The 23,486-nt window shown below is 53.4% G+C and overlaps 8 protein-coding genes across 8 annotated transcripts; 4 read left to right on the top strand and 4 right to left on the bottom strand.

The window, feature by feature from the left end:
• Positions 1-543: 543 nt before the first annotated feature.
• J4E79_009010 (uncharacterized protein) lies at positions 544-1,196 on the bottom strand (the record flags this gene model as incomplete). The annotated part of the gene is made up of 2 exons (XM_049357862.1): positions 544-609; positions 648-1,196. 2 exons carry the CDS (start codon positions 1,194-1,196, stop codon positions 544-546), a joined length of 615 nt encoding a protein of 204 aa, XP_049207901.1.
• A 1,044-nt stretch (positions 1,197-2,240) lies between these two features.
• Positions 2,241-3,848, top strand: J4E79_009009 (uncharacterized protein; the record flags this gene model as incomplete). Its single annotated transcript, XM_049357861.1, has 1 exon — positions 2,241-3,848. The coding sequence occupies one exon, from the start codon at positions 2,241-2,243 to the stop codon at positions 3,846-3,848; it is 1,608 nt and encodes a 535-aa protein (XP_049207900.1).
• A 731-nt stretch (positions 3,849-4,579) lies between these two features.
• On the bottom strand, positions 4,580-5,740 carry J4E79_009008 (uncharacterized protein; the record flags this gene model as incomplete). Its single annotated transcript, XM_049357860.1, has 1 exon — positions 4,580-5,740. One exon carries the CDS (start codon positions 5,738-5,740, stop codon positions 4,580-4,582), a length of 1,161 nt encoding a protein of 386 aa, XP_049207899.1.
• Positions 5,741-7,893: 2,153 nt separating this feature from the next.
• Positions 7,894-11,155, bottom strand: J4E79_009007 (uncharacterized protein; the record flags this gene model as incomplete). Its single annotated transcript, XM_049357859.1, has 3 exons — positions 7,894-10,637; positions 10,685-10,840; positions 10,990-11,155. 3 exons carry the CDS (start codon positions 11,153-11,155, stop codon positions 7,894-7,896), a joined length of 3,066 nt encoding a protein of 1,021 aa, XP_049207898.1.
• Positions 11,156-12,225: 1,070 nt separating this feature from the next.
• On the top strand, positions 12,226-12,594 carry TIM9 (protein transporter tim9; the record flags this gene model as incomplete). Its single annotated transcript, XM_049357858.1, has 3 exons — positions 12,226-12,233; positions 12,280-12,349; positions 12,400-12,594. The coding sequence occupies 3 exons, from the start codon at positions 12,226-12,228 to the stop codon at positions 12,592-12,594; spliced, it is 273 nt and encodes a 90-aa protein (XP_049207897.1).
• Positions 12,595-13,912: 1,318 nt separating this feature from the next.
• On the top strand, positions 13,913-14,852 carry J4E79_009005 (uncharacterized protein; the record flags this gene model as incomplete). Its single annotated transcript, XM_049357857.1, has 2 exons — positions 13,913-14,158; positions 14,211-14,852. 2 exons carry the CDS (start codon positions 13,913-13,915, stop codon positions 14,850-14,852), a joined length of 888 nt encoding a protein of 295 aa, XP_049207896.1.
• A 666-nt stretch (positions 14,853-15,518) lies between these two features.
• J4E79_009004 (uncharacterized protein) lies at positions 15,519-16,795 on the top strand (the record flags this gene model as incomplete). Its single annotated transcript, XM_049357856.1, has 2 exons — positions 15,519-16,725; positions 16,788-16,795. The coding sequence occupies 2 exons, from the start codon at positions 15,519-15,521 to the stop codon at positions 16,793-16,795; spliced, it is 1,215 nt and encodes a 404-aa protein (XP_049207895.1).
• A 4,741-nt stretch (positions 16,796-21,536) lies between these two features.
• On the bottom strand, positions 21,537-23,244 carry J4E79_009003 (uncharacterized protein; the record flags this gene model as incomplete). The annotated part of the gene is given in 2 exon segments (XM_049357855.1): positions 21,537-21,608; positions 21,628-23,244. 2 exon segments carry the CDS (start codon positions 23,242-23,244, stop codon positions 21,537-21,539), a joined length of 1,689 nt encoding a protein of 562 aa, XP_049207894.1.
• Between the last annotated feature and the right edge of the window lie 242 nt (positions 23,245-23,486).

The raw sequence follows: 23,486 nt of genomic DNA, 5'->3' as shown, positions 1-23,486 counted from the left end.
TAGCTAATGTACTCTTATATAACTAAATACCTAAGTTATTAAACTTAACTATAATTTAATCTAAACGCTATTATTATTTTTATAACATTCTAGAGTTGTATAATATCTATAATAGAGTAATATAGATAGTAAAAGCTTACTTAGATTTAGCAAGACTAATAGCTAAGTTACTAAGGTTGTATACGGAGTACTACTTTCTAAGAAAAGCGTTACTAAGAATAGCGAGTATGTACAAGTCTGGGCAAGTTTAAATTATATAATAGTGTTGGTAAAACACTTAAACAAGCCATCCCTCCCTCATCTCACCCCCAATTCCTCGCCGTCCTGCCCTCATTATCACTCAGAGTGTCCACCTCATCCACCATCGTCTCAATAAACTTACCTTCCTCTGCTACCGGCACATCGTCGTCATCATCAGCTTCCCACATCACAAGCCTCTTCCGCTTCTCCCTCAGCAATCTTACCTTCTTTTCTCGTCTCGGAGACTCAGAACTAGCGTCCGATGCGAAGGACGGCGAAGGAGACACTGGCCTACTCTGACAGCTACTCCTCAACGCGCTTTTCGATCCCGGAAGAAGACACCTCTCTCGACTCGACGTAGGCGGCCGACTACCCACTGTAACAACAGGAATGGAGTGTTCAATCACCCCCAAATCCTCTCGCTCAACAATCGGCGTCGCAGGCTCATCTTCCACAACTAGAACCTCATCCCCAAACTCCCTCTCCCACTTCTCCTTCTGCCAATCCCGCATGAAACCTGGGTTGATACTCAACCACTTCCTACCCGCATCCGCCACCCCGTCGGGCGTTGGCATGCCTTCGACATGCCAATACAGAAGATACGTGTAGCTTCCTGCGTTCCAGCGTAGACCTGTGAAGTCTTCGACTAGTAGACCGGTAGTTACATACCACTCTATATTCTTGACCTGCAAAGCAGCGAAGGCTTCGGGGTCGCCGATGCGGAAGCGCGCGTTGGGTGGCAGGGTCCAGCGGAAGGGCAGGGGTTGAGGTTCGTGGAGCGATTTGGCGCGGTTGCGGAGGGAAGTGGGGACTGTTTTGAGGAGTTTGTCGGTTGGGGGTTGGTTGGCTGGGCCGTGCGGGATGCGGGAGTCTGTCTGGGGTACGAGGAAGGCTTTGACGGATGATGAGGTGCTGGGGTCTAGGGCGTGGCGTCGTGATCGGGGGTTTGAACTCATAAAGTCTGAGCACTCATCTTCGTCCACTACTTCTAGTGCACTGCCTTCTCTTCGGAGCGCGATCGATGCATCTGCCAGTAAACCCAACGTGAAGGTACCCGTTGGAATGGTGTCGCCGGGGTCGAATGCATGGTCCAAACGGCTTTCTGTCAAGGCCCCTCGGCTGATATCTGGGATAATCGAGTTATTACCGCAGACCACGAGCTCACCAGTGACTGTACGCATCAGAGGAAGAGCTGCTTTCGACTCTTCTCGAAGATCGACTTTTGTGAAAAGGACAGCAGATAACAATAGCAAGGTAACGAGAGAATGTCAAAACAATGAGCAATGGCGCAATAGATGAGGGGGTAGAATGATTGCGGTGGGACTGAACTTTTACCTTATCCATGAGACTGCTGTGAAGGGCTGGTGGGGAGACAGAAGGCCTGGGTGGCTAACTCATGTTCTATATATTGAAGACTACGCTGTTGATAACTCATGATCTTCATTCAGAAGACTTCAATGTGGTAGGTAGACAGGAGGGTTGTGTGATCCAACTTTAGTATATCAAGCTGGCGGTATTGATTACCTGGATTCCGCTGTCCCAACGATGTTCGTGAATGTATCGTGAGGTGAGCCGAATCAAGACGCGGCTGATGAGAAAGCACCACTATACTCCAAACTGCCTGTGAATCGACTATCCAGTAATTGACGATATCGGGCCTTTGATGATACTTGGCGTGAGTGATGCGAGGTCAGGTCGGTAGACAGAAGCAGGGACAGATGCCAAGACGGATAGGCGAGACGATCCCGGTAAGACGTGCAGTGGCGTACAGGCTTGGGGCGTCGCTGGGTCACGTATCTCGTCCATTGCGCGTGCGACTCCTCCCGTATTGGCTGACCGGCCTGCTGCCTTCCCTTCGACGTCCTTCTCTTTTCACTCCCGGGCTGCCCTTGGCCACACGCTCCTTCACATCTGCACCGGCCCGCCGCGTTTCATCCCCCGTTTTTTCTTCTGCATACAACCCTGCTTTCACCTACAAACTTTAACTTGGCGCTGCCGTCATGTTCGTCCCCGGAAAACCCAAGATCAAAACGAGAACCGTCCTCGTCAAGAAGGCGCCCGCCCCCACAGCGAACCCCTCACCATCGCCGCACGCGAGACCCGGCAACGGCACTCGCAGCTACAGCGCATCCGGCCCGCCAGCGAATCGATACCAGTCCACGCCGCGCTCGCAAACAGTCTCGCGGGAACCCGCGCGCAAGTCGGTTTCCGTGTCGCGTGTCGAGACCAACAAGCGTAAAGGCACCGACACGCCGCAATGGGCCAGCAGCGATGAGTCGAGCGAGGATGAGGATACCAGTCGGCTGGGCGTCAAGCGACGGAAGACGCGGCCAGCGAGTAGTAGCACTGAGCCGATGAGTCTGAACCGCGCACTCGAGCCGGACTTGAAGCGACGTATACGGATAGTAGAGCCCGATGCCAAGGCGAAATCGAATGGCGTCAATGGCACATCGAATGGAACTGCGAACGGCACATCAAATGGCGCGTCGGATATGATGAAGATGGCGCAAGAAAACGCCGCATTTAGAAAGAAAAAGGCCGTGTCGGGGAAGAGCACTCTGAAGCACGGCTTCGAGATGACGAAAGACGATGGGGCGAAAGCCTACAAGTCCGCATTCCCCGGTAGCGAGAAGAAGTTCACCGTCGAACTCCAGTACCCCAGCCTGTCACGACCAGAAAAGTTCGAGGCAGTAGCCCGGAAAGAGGTGGACGAGGAGTACAGTCCACTGGAAGACATCTACTTCAGCATAGAGGAGATCATCCAGCACTACCTCCCGCCAGATCTTGCCAACGAGCTCTCCTCCGACGCCGAAGGCACCGTCCGTCTCCTCAAGCGCGCCGTAACCAAAGACGACCCCGAACTCTTCAAGCAAGAACTCGCCAAGTTCAACAAGCTGATCAAGGACCAATACGCCAACGGCACGATACCCCGCATCCTCGACGACATGCACGCCATCCCCCTCAGCCTCGTCAAACGCATCACCGCCCAAAGCTACAACCGCATCGTCTCCCCGCACGCCCACCGCCTCCGCAAAGTCGAAGGCAAAGAAACAACCTACGGCGAACTCCTCACCCCCTTCGTCCACAAAATCTTCGCCCAAACCGGCCTAAACTCCACCCACACCTTTGTCGACCTCGGTTCCGGCGTCGGCAACGTCGTCCTGCAGTCCGCCCTCCAAACCGGCGCCGAAAGCTGGGGCATCGAAAAGATGAAGCTCGCCGCCTCGCTCGGCACAGAACAAGCCTCTGAACTCAAAGCGCGGGCGAAGCTGTGGAACATAGCACTCCCCCGCATCGAGCTCATCGAAGGCGATTTCCTCGAAAGCCCTGAGATTGACGCTGTCCTCCGCCGCGCTGACGTTGTGCTGGTCAACAACAAGGTGTTTGGCGAGACGCTGAACAATCTGCTGTTGCAGAAGTTTCTCGACCTCAAACAGGGCTGTAAAGTCGTTAGTTTGGAGAGTTTTGGCGGCGGTGCGAAACAGGGGGTAAGGAATGAACAGAGTATTGCTGGGCTTTTTGATGAGGAGAGGTTTGAGAGTGGGACGAATAGCGTTAGTTGGGCGGGGGAGAGTGTGGAGTATTTTATTGCTACAAAGGCGCGTTGAGGCGGGCTGGCGATTTGATTTGGAGATGGTTGGTGAGTTTGTATCATATAAGGTGATTGGAGGATATGGTCTTTGGACATGTTCTCCTGGATTTCTAGCGTAGAGCTGGATGGGAGGAATGGTAGGAGCAGCGATTGAGCATGGCACACTTGGCGTTTGATTTAACATCAATACCCCTCGATATCTTCTCTTTCTGTAGCTATTTCAGATCAGAATCGATAAACACATATACATTCCATACCTTTCGATTCGTAGTCACACCCTCCAAATATGCAAACTTCAAGCGTACTACACCCCAGCATACACGCCAAGTAAAATTCTCCAAAATTTGTATCGTAGTGTTATATATACCGAAGGATAGTAAAGAGCAATAATCCGCTCCGTGTATGTATACCAAGATATTACCCAGTCGCCCATCCCACCAAACACAAACACCATATATGCACATCCATTCCCCTTTCCAACAACAAACTGCAAATCCATCCACCGTGTATCAATCATAAAGGAGCGTGTATCGGGTATCTTCCAAACCAATCGAACCGAACAAAAAAAGGAGCGACGTCGCTAACATACAAACGAAGTAGTAAAAAGAAGCCTGAAAATGCAAAGCAGTCGTGTTTCTCGTTATATATACCCTCTTTTCCATCCTCATCTTCCTTTTCCTCTCCCCATCCTAATCATCATGCCGATAAGAAGGAAAAAGGCTATACGACTTACTCACTTGCCTCGATCTAAAAGAACAAAGCCATAGCGCCCAAGCCCACAGCCCCAGTAAACGGCACGCCCTTCACGCCCGCCGCACCCGTCTGCACACTAGGCTGCTCCGTCGAATCCCCACCATCACCTCCACTCGCCTGCGTCGCCTGAATGGGGTCCACAAAAGTATAACTCGTCATAGTGCTCGGCCTCCCCTCCGCATCCGTCGTCGTAATCAACTTGATGCTGCTAACGAGCCCGCCTCCAGGCGTATACGTAGTCAAAAACGTGCTTCCCGCCTCATCCGTCGCAGTCTGCACTTCACCGGCCGTGGGCGCGTAGTCAGCGGCGGACGTGGTGACGGTTGTGCGGCCTGCGGAATCGGTGGTGGTGCGGATGACGGCGGGGCGGTTCTCGGTTTGCGTGACGGTGCTGCCGGCGGAGTTTGTACGCACGAGGGTTACGGGGACGGAGGCGGTTACTTCGGAGAGGACGCGCGTGGTGCGGACGACGGTTGTGCCGTCTTGCGTTATGGTGGCTTCGACGGGGATGATGGCGGGGCGTTGGGTGGTGGTTTGGCGGACGGTGGTGGTGGCTTGTTGGGTGGTGGTTTGTTGTTGGGTGTTGGTGACGGTGGAGGGGGGTGCGTCGTCGGAGGGTTGTTGCGATTGTTGGGGCTGCTCGGTTTGTTGAGTTTGTTGGGTTTGTTGGGTCTGCTGCTGTGTTTGGGTCTGTACTTGGGTGACGGTGGTACCTTGTTGCGTCTGGACCTGCGTTACGGTGGTCTCGACTGCTGGTGGAGGGGCTTCGCTCGCCTGTGATGAAGGCGCGTCCTCGGTTGTCTGCTGTGGAGTTGAAGCCTCAGTGGCGGAAGCGGTGCCATTGCCCGGCGCCTGCCTCTTCTTCAAATCGTTGACAGCGTCGACAATGAGCTTTGTAGCGAGCGCTGGGTTGTTCTCGTGGACATGTTCGACGCCGCGGTGGTGCGACTCGAAGACACCATTCTTGAAGTCCTTCAGTCCGCTTAGTGCTGCTTGTAGAGATTCCTCTGGCAGCGCGTTCAAGAGGTCCTGGAACGCTTCCTGTGCAGTCGCATAGATGGTCTTTGGGTGGTCGTCTCGCTTGTTTGGTGAAGCAGCAACGGCAGTGCTGAACAATGGCAGGGCCAGAACGGCCAGCTGGCAGAAGGAACGCATTGTAGTGGAATCGGCGTGCGGAACGAAAGCGAAGGTGGATTCTCAGCGAAGAAGAACAGAAACTGCGTCAAGCGTATTAGCAGATCGTCATGACTGGAATCAAGGTCGTAAATTGTGTACAAGAAAAAGAACGTAAAGCGCAATGGGCTGATGTGATTGCGAAGACGTCGCAGACTGGAGAGTAGGCTTACACAGAATCTGTCGCTTCCAAGTGGCTGGGTTGCAGGTGTCTGACGCCACAGCCCGAGAATCGATAGCCTGTAGACTTCTCAAGTGCTGATGTTCAACGTTCCCGTTTCTTTTTGCCGACGAGGAAAAGAAAGCGAGCGTAATTATTCGTTTGGTCGTTCGGGGTGATCTCAACAACGAGTGTGGTCTTCGCAAGTGCAAGAGTCAGTCGAAACAAGCGGAGTCGTGGACCGTAAAGTCGGTAAAAAAGGCGTTGGAAGCGTGTGATAGTGATTGAGGAGAAACGGCAGATCAGTCCTTAAGGCAGAAGGCGATACGGTTACTGTACGAGTTGAGCACCAAGCATCTTTGGGTAAGGCGCTGCTGATACAGGTGCCGCTAGGTGCGTCTTACTTGACAGAAACACGAGGTTTGGACCCGCTGTTTGTCATGGATCCCATCGTCACTTTCGCCTCTTGACCACGCCCTAAACGAGCCAAGCTTCAGCATCCCGATTTTCCGCTGGAGATCATGCTCCAGTGCTCTCCACTGATCTGGAACTATTTGCAGTTCTAGTAGACGTTCGCGCATACCGAGTTCCAAACTTCTTAACACCAGCCCTTCCCATCGCAGCGCAACTGACAACACTTCAGATAATTGTGCCATTGAAACCTCGGCCTTGAAACACGAACCAAAAAAAGTTGGCACGTAAACCTCGGGGTCGGTATATGCAATACCCCCTGCAAACGCAGAAACGGTAGGAGCCTGGCCTCGCTTGGTCGCAAGCCAGAACGCCAGAACGTCATGCATGGACCGAGCCACCGGCGAGACGAACTGGAACGTTCAACCCGATGATAGCTTCCCCGTCGCTCTGTTCGCATGTTGAAACCTTGCTGAGGCTTTCACGGAGCACTCGACGTGTTGGTAGTCGCTGTGACGCTGTCCCACCTGCTCCGTAGACGCATTGCAACGACATCGTCATCGCAATCTTGCCTTCTTGGTCCAGAAGTATTGCCTGTGGAATTGAGGTTTGCTTTTCCTTTCCCTCGTGCTGGAGCAAGACGTGTTCTCGCTCTTCTCGTATCTCACACACTTGTCTGTCCACTATCCACTAACAAAGGCGTATCTCACACATTTGCAACTCCGCTCCGCTGCCAGCCTGCGTTCCAATCATGCCCTGTCTCCGATTATAAATAGCCCACGCCCGCTGGCTAGCGCCGAACTGGGGAGCAGACTGCGCATTCACAATCGAGACTAGTAGATCAGAACACCTCAGAACACCAAACGCGCATTGCGGGACTCGGCCTAGACGCATCTCACTGGTGGGGATACTGAGAATGCAACGACGCAGACGCACAATCTAGACATGGCGCTATAAGTCTATGTGTATGTCGCCACGACGCTACAGCTATTTGTGCTTATGTTGAGGGATTGATGTGGACGCGGACTTCGGCAGAGACGGCAGCGCGGTCGTTTGGACGGTGTCGGTACTCGACTACCCAACTACTCAACATGTAACGTTGCTTTTTTCTACTGTACTAATCAAACTGTGGGGTATTTTGCAATACAGCTACTGTGCTCTCTAGCTGTTATGTATATGCTGTATTGCCGAACTGTTTCTGTATTAATCACATTTGCTTTTCCCTTCTTTCACGACATTTCAAATGATATGAAGCTCTGGCACAAGTGCACAGTAATCATCAAGAATGAGAATGAATTATCATTGATATATGCCACAACGCTATGCATCATCGCAACGCTCAGAGAATGCTCGCTAGCACGCTTCATCGTTTCATGGCAAACATGCCGTATGCAAAATCTCTCATGCCACATACACACTTTTTTCTTCGGCCCATAATGGACTGCCAAGGATGCTGTGCACATTTCTACACATCACGCTCAATCCATGAACACCCTAAGCCCCTACATGTCCTTCCGAACTCATGCTCGTACGTCATTGAGGTCGACAGCGACCACCGCGGTCTCTAAGGCGCTGGCTCGCCTCTTGGGACGAACGGAGGTGACGACTGGCCATCAGATGACGGTGCATCAGAGTTTGTCTCCCGGTTGACCGTCTGAGGAGTGACGGTAGTAGTCGAGTTGGAGGATGAGTGAAGAGGTCCCGAAGGTATTGACACTGGCTGAACAGGCTCCGAGGTAGTTGTTGAGGCCTCAGGTTGGGTCGCTGCGCCGGCTTCTACCTGCTGCGTACTGTCGACATTTAGGGGAGATGGTGCTTTAGCGAATGGCTGTACAGGAGGCGTTGTAGTGACCGGTGACTTGGAATTCCTGTCCGGAGATCGCGCAACTGATCGGGGTTCAGTCAGTGCAGCTGGGAGATCTGTCCGCAGAGCCATGGCAGGACTCATCCTGGGCTTCGGGCTTCCTGGCGTAGGCACGTTCGGGGGTGTTGGACTCATCCCGGTAGGCGTGACGTCGCTGGATTTGTCTGCTTTAGGTTGAGGCTCTTCCACTGGTGGTGGCACATCCGGTGCTCGTCCACGAACGGCGAAGGATTCTTGTGGATTCATCATGTTCTGTGGAGAAGGGAGATGGCTCGAGCTGCCCGGTGGGCTCTTGGCTCTTTCTCTCCTATCTAAACGCTCTTTGTGATCCTGTCTGCGCTTGTGGAACCAGTCGAATGCACCTTTCTTGTCGGATTTGTCGTGATCAGGGGGACTGCTGCCGAATAGCATCGACGTTTCAGAGCCGTGATTCGACTCGTACTGCCCACTTCGGCGCCCTCCGCCTGTCCATCCAGAACTGCTGGCGAATGAGCTCATGCTCTTGTCCGCGCCAGGCACTGAACCGTGGAGATCTGTCTGACTTGCTGTCGGCGTTGCCTTGCTTTCTCCACGCCTATGGCCTTTCCAGAAACTGCGCTTCTCCTCTCTTGGTTGTTCTTCCAGTTGCTCGTTCTCCGAGTATTCTGTTGCTGTTGAATGAGATCTGAAACTAGCAGAAGGCGACATGCTGGGTTTGAGTGTGTTCCCGGAGGCCCGCGAGGAGCCTGTATCTTGCAAAACCTCTCTAGAGCTGTTTGCGTGCGACTGACCATGGGCAAAGGGAAGCGAGGGAGGCTGCAGTGGCGAAGGAGGTCCGTGAGAGAATTGGCCGCCAAACCCTGAATCGCTACCACCAAGAGAGTGCGTAGAACTATGCGTACTCTGGCTGATACTGTTCGGCAACCTCTTCTTCTGAAGCTTGTTCGGTTTCCGTCCGTCTTTCGCTTCCTTGGACTCGTTCGGAGGGGATGCCGCAACCTTAGCTAGAATTTGGGTAAATGTACGAACAGCAGGAGTCATCTCAATTGACGGGCCTGAGTCGACAGGCCCTTCCAAGAACTCTGACCGCTCACGCGTTGGCGTGTGACGAGGACTACGCTGAGGACTACGTGGACCGGGAGTAGTGGACCTTGAAGGTAACAGGTTCTGGGCCGACTGGGCGACGACGTTCGGGGTAGTGGGCTGACTCGGTGGGATGACGCCCGGAGACGGCAGAGGGAACCCGCCTGGCATGTTGTGGGTGGCAGGTGTAACCGCCGGTCTATTTTGTGAAGGCTCTGCCGGTTGCATAGCCATTCCCTGTTGGGGGAAAGGTTGGTATGGGACCGGCATCTCGATCTTGTTCGGTGGCATGGTCTGCGCACGTTGTGGCGGTGGCAGTTCCTGATCGGCAGGCTGTGTGGCTGGTATTTGCTCCGCTGCGGGTGCGACCGCCTGTGGGGCTTCCTTCGTTCGTATAGGCAACTCCATCTCCTGCTGTGGGGCAACATTCTCGGGAACATCAGCAACATCTGGAGGCATGGGAGACGAGAGAGGGCTCTTAGTCTCTTCAGGGCCGATTTGCTTTGCAGCAGGGAAGCGGGGACTCCCAAGCCCCGGGGAGCGCTTTGAGGGCAGCGTGTTGCTTCGATGCACTCCAGATGTCGTGGTCGAAACAAATGATGGTGCAATTGGGCTGGGAACAGCGGGCGAGTGTCGTGAACGCTTCGAAGACGTGGATACATTCCTGCGGACGCCGCCATACATGCGAAGGCTTTCTGCACCAGCGCTCGAAGTGGTCGAAGCCGATCGCCCAATGCCAGAACTATTGCGGGGTGTGGTGGGCGTCCTTGCCTGTGGGGTAGAAGGCCCGCTTTCAATGTGCTTAACGGTACCTTCATCGACAGCTGTGCCTTCCATACCAATTAAGAAGTGATCCTGGTTGTCGATGAGAAAGATGAGCACGTCCTGGCTCAGACGATAATCTTGTGGAGACATGTCGTGCTGCGGATGTGAGAGCAGTCCGGGCTGGAAGATGGCAGCCAAATTGGAGGTTGTCATCTTGTTAACATCAGCCTTGGCGGCAAAGACTGCGAGCAAGTCTAGGATGTACAGCAGCAACTGCCGGTTCAAAGACGGCAACGCCTTAATCTGATGTTGATATATGCGCACAGCCGCATCGGGATCGAAGCCTCCAACTGAGGGCTGCTGTCCTTCACTGGCGCCTACTGCCTCAGCCTGATGGCCTTTGAGCGGATTCCGGAACGGGTCATAATGTTGCAGCGGTATTATAGGCTCCGGGAGATTGTTGAAGTAGCGGCGCAAAATATTGGCGGCGTCATGTACAGTATAGCCGGACCAATCCAGACCTTTTCCATAGCGGGGAGGGGTGTCAAAGGCCGTCCGGAGTTCCTTGATGCGCTTCTCGGAGCCTGCTAATCGGAAGATGCCTTCTACGTCGGTTGCTGTGCGCTGTTAACAGCTGATGGGTGATGGGATTAGCTTCACTGACCCTTTTCCTTCAGAAAGACACCGCATTTGGCGACCACTATTGGGACGTAGCCGTAAATGTAGCTTTCGCCGTGCTCGTTGAATAGCGAAATAGCGACGTTGGCATAGGGTATGCTTTGTATGAGGGGTACACCAAAGATGCCAGGGAGGGCGGGTTCTACGTGCGGCCACAACAGTCAGTGATTGTTCGCGACAAGAAGAGACGGGGAGCTGCAGGCACAGTCGCAGCGCATTGCTGGGCTTCAGCCGCCAACGAGGCTGACCTCGCGGACTCGACATGTGAAAATGCTGGCAGTGGTGTCGTACCTTTCTCGTCCTCCTTTTTCGCGGGGCGCTTGCTGAACTGCCTCCACCACGATGTCAAGTCTCGACGCGACGAGGCAGGTTCTGGTGTCGCTAACGGGGCGGGCTGGGGCTCGCCATTGCGCACGCGCGGCGTGTTGGGGTTGGTGTGGGTGCCTGCGGGAGCCATGGCAGGCGGTGGTGTGGAGAGCGTCGCAGCTCTAGGTATGTAATATGGCAGGCGTGGTGTCCAGGTACAGGTGGGCCCGAAGTGGGCAGGCGGCAGCTGTCTGGGGGCCGCTATGTGACGTCGGAGGGTAGCGAGTCGAGGAAGCGAGGTAGCGAGCGTGCGCGAGATGTCAGCGGGGTCGTGACGGCGTTCCTGTAGGCGGATCCTGCAATATTGACGTCTTCCTTGGTGGAGAGCAGAGCGAGAGAGTGCTGGCGCGAGACTGGGTCTAGGACGCGACGGGCGGTTAGGGGTACAGGTACAGCTGCAGGATGTCGTCGGAGGGTTCAGCGGCCTGGTCGGGCGCAATATCGAGGCGCGCCTGAAACTGTGGCTCGAGGCGACTTGGGCCTGCAGGGTCGGCGTCTGGAGAGGGCAATGATCGCAGTCGGGGCGAGGCAGTCGAGTGGCAGCCCGCTGCTCGACTGACGAAGAGCAGCAGGTTAGCGGCCGTGATGTGTGGCTGCGGGCCAATTGTGAGCATCCAAGGAAGACGGCACGGCGTCGCCTGACTGACAGACACAAACGCGAGGCTCGATGCCCCTCTGCGGCAAAATACAGCGGCGATCAATACGGGTAGCGGATGCAGCTGGCTATTAAGAGGCGATGTTATTGTGTTATTATTTTGCTATGCTGGAGTCGGTTCCAATAATAACGACCGTCTTGGCGGGAAAGGTACAGGTCAGGTACTGGTACGGCCATGCAGCGGGAGCCACACAATATTGGTGCGACGGGACATCAATGATGAGAGACGACGCATCCATTGCCACATTCTGTCCCAAGTGCCTTCCAAGATTCGTCCCAGACTTGACCCGCTGAATGCGGCTGCCATGAAGTCTCCACGCCTGCTTCCCGTGGTTCGGTGACTGGAGAGCGTGGACGGGCCGCCCGGTGGCCTAGCTCGCGTCTACACTTTTGGGTGCAGGCTCGTCAGCACAGCATCCAGACAACCACCCGACGTCATACCAAATTTCCGCGTCGAGCCACCGTCCCGTAAACAATAATCCTGCCACCACACACGACCAGGCATCATGGAGTCGTATGTACTTGCCTCAATTGACATCACAATAACTAATCGCATGTAGACTCACAGCATCGGAGCAGCGCGAGCTGCAGTCGCGCATGGAGAAGAAGCAGATGAAGGAATTTATGAACGTACGACATCCGCATTCTGTCCTGCACGACCCCAATACTGACCATCCCAGATGTACTCCAACCTCGTCCAGCAATGCTTCGACCACTGCGTCAACGGCTTCGAGAGCAAGTCCCTCACCTCGCGCGAAGAGAGCTGCGTTATGCGATGCGTCGACAAGCACATGAAGGGCTCCCAGCGATTAGGCGACCGCTTCCAGGAACAAAACGCCGCCATGGCACAACAAGGTGGCATGGGCGGAAGATAAATTTCTGCGAGGAGAGCATATGTCGTCAGGTATGAGCCGGTAGCAGGCTCGGCGGCGGCGGTGGCTATTTCATGTTATTTGGATCACGACATCTGTACAATAGAAATGATTTCTGGAATCTGGCTGGGAGCGGGCTATGATCTATGGCCTTGGTCAAGCAAGCTACAACCTTGCACTCTAAATCAATAAGCGCTCAGTTGCCGCTGTCACATGTCTCCGCTTAATGCCTATCTGGGACGAAATGTGCGGTGAATGTGTTTGCAGATGGCTAGCCGGTTTGTACGCGTGCAAATCGAGTCGCAGCTGACAAGCTAAAGACGCCCAACTTCCAATGCTAGCTGTTCACAGCCGCGAACGTCGTCATGAGAGTGCCACGAAACACCAGTTCGGCCCTTCTAAGATACGGTGTTGTGGCGCACCACTTTGCGTGCACTATGGGCAATCTTCAGTGAATCCAGATGCGGCCAATCAAGCGCGCACAGGTCTACGAAGACATCGAGGCTGTACTGTGTGCGCTCGCTGCAATCTCCACGATGATCGCCTTTAGCGGTGGCTGTGCTGCATCTCCCAAGCCCTTGGCTGCCAGCCTATGACGCAGCAGCTACCGCTTCACCGACCCTGTTCTTGCCCTGAATCTCCTCCAGCCTCCCACACACCTCCTATATAACACACGCGCTGCGATCACCTTCCAGCTACACCACAACAAGAACTCTGCACAAAGAAAGCGATTCCTCAACTCCCAAACCTAAACTACTACCTTTACCAACCAACAAAACCAACAAACACAAGCAACCATGGGTCTCATGTGGCATAAGGGCTTTGGCGGCAAGCACGCCGGTAAGTGGCCCGCTTTGGAGCCGTCTGTTCCGGACACAGACACCAGTTGCTGACAAGATACTAGGTGGTGGTGTTGTCGCCGACCGTCACGGCGTCCGTCGCGCTCCCTTCCGCTTCTCTTGCGGACGCTTCAGCTGCTTCCGCTAAGCTAGTCGCCGACCCTTGACGACGATTCACGACCTGTAAGCGTTACGCACGACATTCTACGGTGACTAGTCCTGACTTTGCCAGCTTTCATATCCCACATTTCGATGATTTCCTCTTGCGACGGCGTTGGTGCGATTGAATACGCATGGCGGCGCGTAATTCAAGGAGAAGTTAGGCGATACCACGGGCATACATCTGCGACGCAGTTTCATGCTTCACAATACCCTCAGTAGCCTAATACAACATGTCTGTTCTTCACTGCACTTCCACACTCGTCGCACGCAATCATCTGTCCTCCAGGGCTGTGTACACAACAGACAAGACAATCTGGAACATGACGTCAGAGCCCACATCCTTGTCACAGCTCCACATCCCAAATCCATACGCGCCACAATGTCAAACCTCATGGCGGGGCAACCGCGCAGGCACACAGCCGCAAGCAAAGCCAATGGGTGAATATCGCAACGGTACCAACCCACGATATAGCAAGATGCGGTCCATCCTCATCATCAACCCAAACTCCACGGAGCAAATGACCAACGGCCTGAAGCCGCTCGTCGACGCCCTGCAGTTCAAAGACGTTACTCAGCACCACTCACCACACCCACCCAACAACTAACCACAGCTAGCAGACCGCTCACGAGTACTTCACCGCCCCCTCCGGCCCCAAGAGCATCAACAACGAAGACGACGCCGCAGAGTCGGTGAAACACTGCCTCCCCGCTCTCCGCGAACAACTCGCCCGCCACGATGCTTTCCTCGTCGCTTGCTACAGCCAACACCCGCTCGTCCCTCTCCTCAAAGAAGAACCCGCTATAAAAGATACGAGAAAACCTGTTACGGGTATCTTCGAAGCTAGTGTTGGTGCTTCTTTGCAAGCTATCCACCCCGACGAGAAATTCGGCATAGTAAGCACGGGAAAAGTCTGGGAAACCATCCTCACGGATGCCACAATAGCCTTTTTGGGCACGGGCACAGACGCGGGTAAACGGTTTGCAGGCGTTGAGACAACGGGGCTCAATGCGACGGATTTGCATGATGCGCCGCCGGAGGAGGTGAGGAAGAGGATGAAGGATGCGGTTAAGAGGTTGTTGGGTAAGGGGAAAGTGGGTGCGATTTGTCTGGGTTGCGCGGGTATGGCGGGGATGGATGAGATGGTTCGTGAGGCTTGTGTGGAGGAGTTGGGGGAGAAGGAGGGGGGGAGAGTGAGGGTTGTGGATGGGGTTATGGCGGGGGTTGCGTGGTTGGATGGGGCTGTTAGGGCGGGATTTTAGGATGGGATTATGTATACATAGTAAACATTCAGTCGTGAAGACTTTGAACATACGCAATATGTTTGTAGAAACCTCATCAAGCCGCAGTGGGTGGTTGCGACATCTCCAGTGCTGGTGCTGATCAAAGACGGGATGACGTTGGATGGGTGGGGGAGGCGGAGGGGAGGTGGTGGAGGTCTCTTCGCTTTACTTACGTGTGATGTCCCTAGAGAAGACTAAACACCTGTAACATGGATGTGTATAATGAAGCGAGAGTCATATTCAGATAGCATTGATTCAACTTTGGAGACCCAGAATGTTCGATGTCAAGCTGTACTACTGTAGATGCTATTTGAGTACGGTGTTGGACCTTGTCTTTTTTGGACGCCTAGTAAATGGACGTTACCCTTGTAAGACTTGATCTGTTTTCGGACTTGAGATGCCCATTTGAATCTGCTAGTATGGAATCGCAGTGCTGTAGTAGCATGTGAAGCGACCGCGGGTAGTTGCGATGGCCGTTGCTGGGTGCTAATCATGAGCCGGATGACGTACCCGGAGGCCCACAAGTTCGGACCCTCGATTATGCCACCGACACTACCTCAACTGTATGGTTCACGCATCACTCAAGCCTCGCCGACCACAAACCTCGCGGTCGCCATTTATACTAATAGTTATCGATACACCAATATGCAATCCCTGCCAAACGAGCTGTTGGCTCAAATCGCGTTGCATCTCGCAGACCAAGCCCCATCCATCACCAAATTCCACCACGAGCCGTCTTCGCAATTAACGCACTCAGATTCCATACCCCTGAAGACCCTCTCCCTAGTGTCATGGAGGTGGAGAAAGGTTGTGCTTCCAATTCTCTTCCAATACGCCCGCATAGCATTGGACAAGGAGGCACTATGGGTACCAATGGATGCGCGACTCGTCGATAGCATGCAGGGAGAGCTATCCAAGTTGAGTAACCACGAGTTCATGATCTACACAAAACTTCGCAGCAAGTTTAAGAGTACCTCTGGATCTGCTTTCGAGCCGGCTATGGACGACGTGCTTATCCAACTTTGTCGCATTCAGGACGGAGATGAACACCTCAAGGCGACACTGCGAGCTGCGTGGATCCCGCATCTTTCAACGGATTTCGACGGATTCACACAATTTGTCACGCAGAACGACTTGAAACGCCACATCAAGAGCCTGGTGGTGCATACAGATCAAGAATACAACTTGTGGCATGTATCCACCGCGCACGATCACATGCTGAGCTCCGTCACCGACATCTGGACAAAGGCATTTTCCTGTCTAGACCCTACACGTATCGTTGTCGCTGCGCCACCCAAAACTATGGCCGCGCTGGTAGATTCTGCCGTGGGCACCAACGACAACTGGGCTTTCGAGATGAAGATGCACTACATCGAGCTTCTCCAGAAAGAGCCTCCACTTGACAAGACTCCGGATAGCGAACCCCGGTATTCCAGCTGCCAACTCCTGCGACAAAGACCCTGGCACCACCTCGGCTACAACGAAGGTTCCTCCATCACCGTATACAGCACCTACGAATTCCATCTCATGGTGCCGCCCCGTATCCTCGAACTCCTCCTCTACCGTATCGCCAGCTTTGCCAAGAAAACGGAATTCTGCCGCCACTTTACATCGTTTAGCTTCACCGCTGTCTTCCCCCTGCTATCAGGCCTCACGCCCGTACTATGTGGCATGCACATGATCCCGTCCATCACAAAAGCGACTTTCCAGCTCGCCCCCGGCCCCGAAAGCGACCTCCTCAGCGACGCGAGTAAGCGGCGCAAAGCCCAGTCTTCGGACTTCTGGTCCGAGTGGCGCATGGGATACAAACAGATTGGTGATTTTGAGTTTTTTAGGGAGGGCAAGATGGGGGGTGCGAAGAGTGCGTGTAGGACGTTGATGGAGATTGTGAGTAAGGATTGCTATACGGGACAGTTGAATGATGAGGTTACGGAGGCGGTGGAGGGGGCTTTGAAGAATGATGTGTTTGGGTGGAAGGGGGATGGGGTGGGGAGCTGGGTTAGGGATCTGGAGGAGGGGGGGCAACGAACACAGGAAGAAGACTGAACAGGACTGGAGCCTACATCGACGTTAGGTCACCTGCTAAGCATGTTTTTGTATTGATGTAGGCTGCAGACCTGATTAGCCTTTTCCAGGGTCAACGTGGGGAGTATGAGTTAATGCCGGTTTGAAGGATTTCAACATGCTGGAGGTATGCATAGCATATGCTGCATGAGAGCTTTATAAGAGCTGCAGCGTAGAATGCCGCATGCACCTTCACGGGTAGCTTGAGTCGTGAGTACATTTCAAGATAGAATTACGGACGTCTTTGTACTCTATATATATATATATATATGTGTTTGATCAGCGAAGACCTCGTCACAATATTGACACCGCCGTCACATCACACCACCACACGAACGCTTCCATACCTACATCTCCCTCCCTCTCTTCCCCAAATCTACCACCCTACACTCTCCCCTACCTCCCCACCCTCTTCCTCAACCCAACACCCCAACAAAAACAACCCAATGATCGAACCCGTCATAGCAACAGCCCTCATACTCTCCATCCTCGCCCTCATCGCCTACTATCTCCAACCACAACAGCCACACCACCAACGCCACTACTATCACCAAATCAGACGAGCGCGTGTTATGGCTGATCCCCAGCGTCTTAGGCGTGGAGATGTTGTGGAGCGAGGAGCGGAGGGGAGGGGAAGAGGAGGGGAAGGGGAGGTGTATGAGCAAGACAACGAAGAGAGAGAAGGTGAAGACGAAGGTAGAGGGGAGGTGGCGATAGGAGTGCGGGAGTTGGGTATGGCTGAGAGGGGGGTCGTGGGGAGGAAGTTGGTGGTGGAAGGGGATGTAGATGCTCAAGATGAGAAGAGGCTGGGGGCGAAGACGATGGGAGAGTGTTGTGGAAGTGGGGTAGAGGGTGAGAACGCCGCCGCTATGTCGGTAGAGGAACTAGACATGCAAACGGAGACTGCTTCACGTGGTCCAGCCTTGCCGAGTATACACCTTACCACCGCCGACAGCGATACCCCTTCCACCATCTTAACAGCGCACCAAATGGAGCGCGAAGCCACTTTCGAGACCCGCCACGATACTACGCTTGAACAACAGCGTAGACAACGTGTTCGATTTGACGAGGCACTTAGAATGCATAGTTTTGGTGGGAGTCAATATGTTGGCAGGGTGGTGGACAGAGATGTTTAGAGGAGGGCAGTAGTGAGGAGCGAGAGGGAAGAAGTAGAGCAGGTGTGGGGTGGTTGTGTTTGAGGGGCACAGATGAGATTGGAATCGATTTGATGTATAGTGCCGTTATGTATCGTTCGTCTCATTTCTAGGACATTCTGTCTGATGGGTATCAACTGTTCTTCCAACGCTGCAAAAGTACATCTGCTCTGGTCCTGGATTCTCTCCACGTCAGATAATACAGATGGTTTCTTCTTGGCTATTCTCGAACCAAGTCCTCATTTCTCTGTAGGCTTTGTATCCTTCAGCCCTCATTATCCCAACTCGAAAATATTTATTCGTTTCATCTGCAGGATAAAGTAGCAAAGCCCATAGACTTGGTGCTTCTGCTCCATCATCGTCCTCGATGCGGTAGAGAAGCATTACAACAAGATTTTCCAGTCCTGCCTCTTCATCTTTGTGGAGCCAGTCTGTGATGACATGAATAATATCATCAAAGGTGTCTGTGAGGAAGTGGGTCCAATGGCATGACCACTCGTGACATTTGTCCTTCGGTAACCAATCCGGCATCCGAGCCCTTTTCCCGCGAATTCGAAGGAACCCCCCAGATACCTGTCCATATGGATCATCAGAACTAGTATCAGTGTTAACATCCACTATGATTGACTCTTTGATCATATTTGCGCTGTGACGAGTCATGAACCCCACACCTGGGCACGCCGCCCAGGACCATGAAGGAGCGACGTAATTCCTTTCTTTGATATCGCGTATGCGAGCCTCGAGGCCGCGCGACAGCATACCACCTACGCTGTACCACGTCAATCCGTAGTGAAAATCACCTTTCCAGAGTCCGGCGAGATATTGATCGTGCAGCGCCTCTCCTATAATGCGAGCAAGCCCAGCGATAGCAGGAAGGCGGTCCTTGTCGAACGTCACCGAGCGATGACCATATTGGAAAACTAACCAGTCCCAATACTCGTACAGTTCCGTGGAGGAGATGCGCTTGTCCTTGAATCTAGTGATCATTTCCGAGACTCCTACTGTAGACTCAGACCTGTCGCTGGGAGCTTCATCCCCTTCAGACCATTTGCTTTTAGCACAAGCAAGATGGATTCTCAAGCTCCCGAACATTAGGAGACGAGTAGACATCTCCTTTTCCTGAAACGTCCAGCATCTTTTGTCCCACTTGGATAGTGCCATGTCCAAGGCGTAATATCCGCGGTCCAGGTAGTGACCTGTTCTTGATCGTAGCCGGATTAGGTAAGAACCTTTGATAGCTCTCCGTATCGTTGATTGAAAAGGGATCTCTATCGCTGGGACTCTCTCGAGGAAGGTTTCGTGACATGAATCCGAGTTAAGGTTACAGAAAGTGACAAATGCGTGGGCATATACTAAATTCATTCGGGAGGATTCGCGGGACCAGTCATCTTCGTCGTCTTGTACGATGCACAGAGCATCTATCCATACGTAGCGCAGACCAATCGCCTTTGTAAGAGTGATGGCATCGTTGGTGGTTGGTGTCATGAGCTCGATAGGCAAACCTACATACCTGCGCCCCAGTGATTCTTTCTCGGTCTTGAACTGCAACGCAGCATCTTTTGCATTGCCCCAACAGTAGCTTAAGGCAGCGTACTTGATCTCCTGATCTTTTCTGATTCCAGAGGACAGAACCAAGCGGGGAACAGCAGATGCGTCTTGGCCGACGTCTATGAGCCTTGTAGGCATGAATGAAGATGAAGGCCCAGGATGACATGTTGAAGCGCAGTGGTTGAGCAATTCATGGATCTTGTCGATGTTCCTAGGGTCCAAGTACGAAGGACTAAGCTCGGGTTCAGCTTGTAACCACTCCGAGCAAGCTTTATGCATAGTTAGTTTGAATAATGCAACATTCGTCTGGACAGTACGGCTTACTTGAGTTTCCCTCAATAGGGAAAAAAATCTCGATGACTTCGCTGCGCCTGTCCAAGCTGCCCTGATTGTAAATTGCTTCTATCATCAGCCCCTCCACAACTTCACCTTCACCTTGGTGAAGTAAGGAAAGATACGCGACCAAGTTTAGTGAGCCATCATCTATCGACTGAGATTTCGTATATTCCGCAAGTCTCTCCTCTAGTGATTTGCGCAAAACCTGACAGAATGCACAACCGAGCTGAGCAGAACGAGATAGATGAGGCATGTCAGGAAGAATCTCGTCGAGTTTCCAATCGAGGCGAACCAGTCGACAGTTGGGGTTCCAGAAAATTTCTATTGTCCACAACCTACGACGCGTTTCGACTTTAGACTCAGGAAAGGATAGTCGTGCAACGCCATCTCCGCCGATTACTTCCTGGCCTCCAATAGCACCATCGTCAAAGCTGAGAAGGCTGCAGCGCTCGCAGAGCATGTCGGACTTTGGTGTATCGCTCATTGGATCGGCCGTCGTGAACTCCGCCAGAAGGTAGGCATACAATCAGGAAGTAGAAAGAAGGTGAATGAGCAGGATGTACTCTGATTCAGAGATGATCTGGTCAGACGGAACGTTAAAAGCGAAGAGGAGAGGAGCCTAGTGGTTGGTACTGGCACCCAGGTGGTGCTGCGGTGAGGCAGCTGAGCGTTCTTTATAAGACTACCTAGGTAGCCTTACCAGAGGGGCAGTGGCGGCAGTGCAGGTGAGATGATGTCATGACCAGGCTGAACTTCTTCCCCAGCCAGTAAATATGGCAGGCACCGATCAGAATAATAAGCTAGAACGGTTTGAGCACTCTGTACGACCCTGTTATCATCTAATACTCCTAACAAGATTTGTCAGAGTCCGTAGCTCCAGCAAGACGAATAAGGCGATACAGGATAAAGATGCAATGCGAAGTATTGATCGCGGCCATTGCGACCTCACAACCTAACAATCATAGCACGGCAACATATTATTGCGAGGAAGTGGTGATAGGCTCTATAAATAAGCGAGACGTTACCACCCCCACCAGTGGTGCAAGCTAGTGACCAGTGGCGTATCCCGGGGGCCCGTTTCGACAAGGCGCTGATGATGCATACTCACACTTGAAGTCGGTGTGAGGGAAGAGTAGAGAAGTCACCAAGTAAACGAATCACGAAAAGAGAAGGGCAACTAGTTAAGAAATGTAGACAAAATTGATTCTATCTTGCATGGGTATATAATGTAAATGCCAAAAGCTCATCATCCTCCGTAGTCGTATCATATATCGTATAACCAGTGAGATCCCCGTTTACCGTCTCATGACCCATCATATCATGACCATGTTCTCCAAATGATCAAAACCATAAATGCAAACATGACAAAAACGTCGAACAACCACCTCACCATCTCATCACGTCACACACAACATCTCCTCCCAACCCACAGTCCACCTCACACTCCCCATAACCACAACCAACAACCCCAGTCCCGCGCCCACACTCGCACCCGCATAAAGATACGCACTCCTCCTCCTCTTCGCCGTATCAATCTCCACAATCCACGTGCTAACCGTCGTCAAACAACCACAGAACCCGTCTTGAATCCCTTGTAGCACGGCACAGCCCACCACACTACCTCCAACCAGGCCTGTACTGCTGAGAGGCACGTGTTGGAGATCGTATGCCATACCCAAGACTGCAGTACCGAATATATTGACGGTGAAGGTGCCAAGCGGGAAGGAAGGCGCGATGGGATTGAGGAAGAGGGAGATGTAGTAGCGGAGGAGACAGCCTGCGGGGGCGAAGACGCATGCGAAGAGGGCTTGGGAGCGCCATGTTGAATAGGGAGGTAGGCACACCATGATGATTGCGCCGAACCATACGCCCCAGCCCAGGATGACGAAGATAGGGTCGCAGACACGGCGTGTGAAGCGGAAGTGTAGGCTGGGTGTTATGCGGTCTAGGGCTAGAGCAAGATGTGCGCCGATGTGGAGGGCGCAGTAGCATGTTGCGATGGTTATTATGATGGTGGCTAGGATGGCCATGACGGAGTATCCGCCGTTTCGCGGGACTGTGGTGGTCACAGATGGCGTAGGTGTACCCGCAGGATAGGGATGATTTATAGGGCTTTTGAGATCATTCGATAGCGCGAGGAAGATGTCGCGCATGAAACTCGAGAAACTGGTGAACGAGCCGCAGAACCCTGTTGCAAGACCAATATACATCGGTATAGTCTTCTTGATCTTCCCATGCCGCGCTTTATGTTGAGAGTGTTCGATGTCGTTGGCGGGATAATCGGTTGGTTCGGGCAGTTTCTCTTCACCATCATTACTATTACTGCGACTCCCCCATTCGGCAGCGAAGAGACGGCGGTCCTCTGATAGAAACCCCATTATGAATGTGCCGGCGACATTGGCCCAGAGCTCAGAGAAGATGACTGGCGCGCCGGGGTAGAAGGTGAGGGCCTGTAGACCCAGACGAGCTAGGGTGCCCCATATGGAGAAGAAGATGAGGTAGGAGATGGTGTACAGCTCCGTGGCACATCTTGATGCTTTTTGCTGCCCAGGGGTGCGCTTGGAGCGCAGATAGTGCTCTGCGTCGGTGTGGTGATCGTCGTAGCGGTGGGTGTGGTCGTGGCCGTCTTCCTGAACGGGCGACATGCTGGGCAGGGCCGTAATGTCTAGCTGAGACCCTGATGCAGCACCGGGCGCTACTCGTCCGAGAGGAAAAGAGGGTCTTCTCGATCGGTGTGGATGTGTTTGAGATGCCGGACTACCACCACCTGCATTCTCTCTCTGCGACGCCCTGCTCTGCGCGCGCGTTCTGGGTGTGCGCAAGGGCGTTGGAAGATTGGGCGAATGCGCGTTATCGTTGTAGAGATGGAGCCAGGAGTCTGCTCCTAGGAGGTCGTCGTCGTGCTTACTCTCGCCGGCTCGTGAGGAGACTGTGCTGAGCGAACGGTGCTTCCCGGCGTTTTTGTCCCACCGTTTCACGCTGCTGTACGAGTGATTCCGCTGTCGCGTATACGGCACGTTGGGTGCAGGCGAGGCGGTCGAGGTAGGCGAGGGCAATGGCTCGCTATCCGCGTGCTCCGAGTGGACTCTCTCGAGGTCGAGGTTGAAGTCGTGCAGGCGGCGCAGGTCGCTGCGGGTTCGAGATCGCGGTTCCGGGCGGTGCGATGACTCTTCGGAGAGGGTGGAAGAGCGCAGCGACGAGCGCTGGTTGTTGAAATGCGACTCGCGCTTGGTGGGGACATCGTCGTCGTCGAGTGCAGCGTTGGCCATAGCTGCCGTCCTGGTCCCGTTTGTGCATGCAGCTTCGATGTGCAATGACGTGCGGGTCCCAAGGTGAGCAGGCACCCGTAACTTTGTAGTGTATAATTTCAGCTCAAGACGCCGTGTGCAACTTGGAGTAACGCGCCATGCTGCTTTCTATGATGCCGGGACAAAAGTGGCGATGCCCGAGAATAAAGACAGCACACGTATATCAGCCCTCCTTCGCGTTTCTCCTCCCTCCTGCGCCAAAT

This window comes from Alternaria viburni, assembly GCF_023758015.1.
Source record: "Alternaria viburni strain BMP 2772 chromosome Unknown scaffold_22, whole genome shotgun sequence".
Classification (NCBI taxonomy): domain Eukaryota; kingdom Fungi; phylum Ascomycota; class Dothideomycetes; order Pleosporales; family Pleosporaceae; genus Alternaria; species Alternaria viburni.
This window is presented reverse-complemented; position numbering and strand designations above follow the sequence as displayed.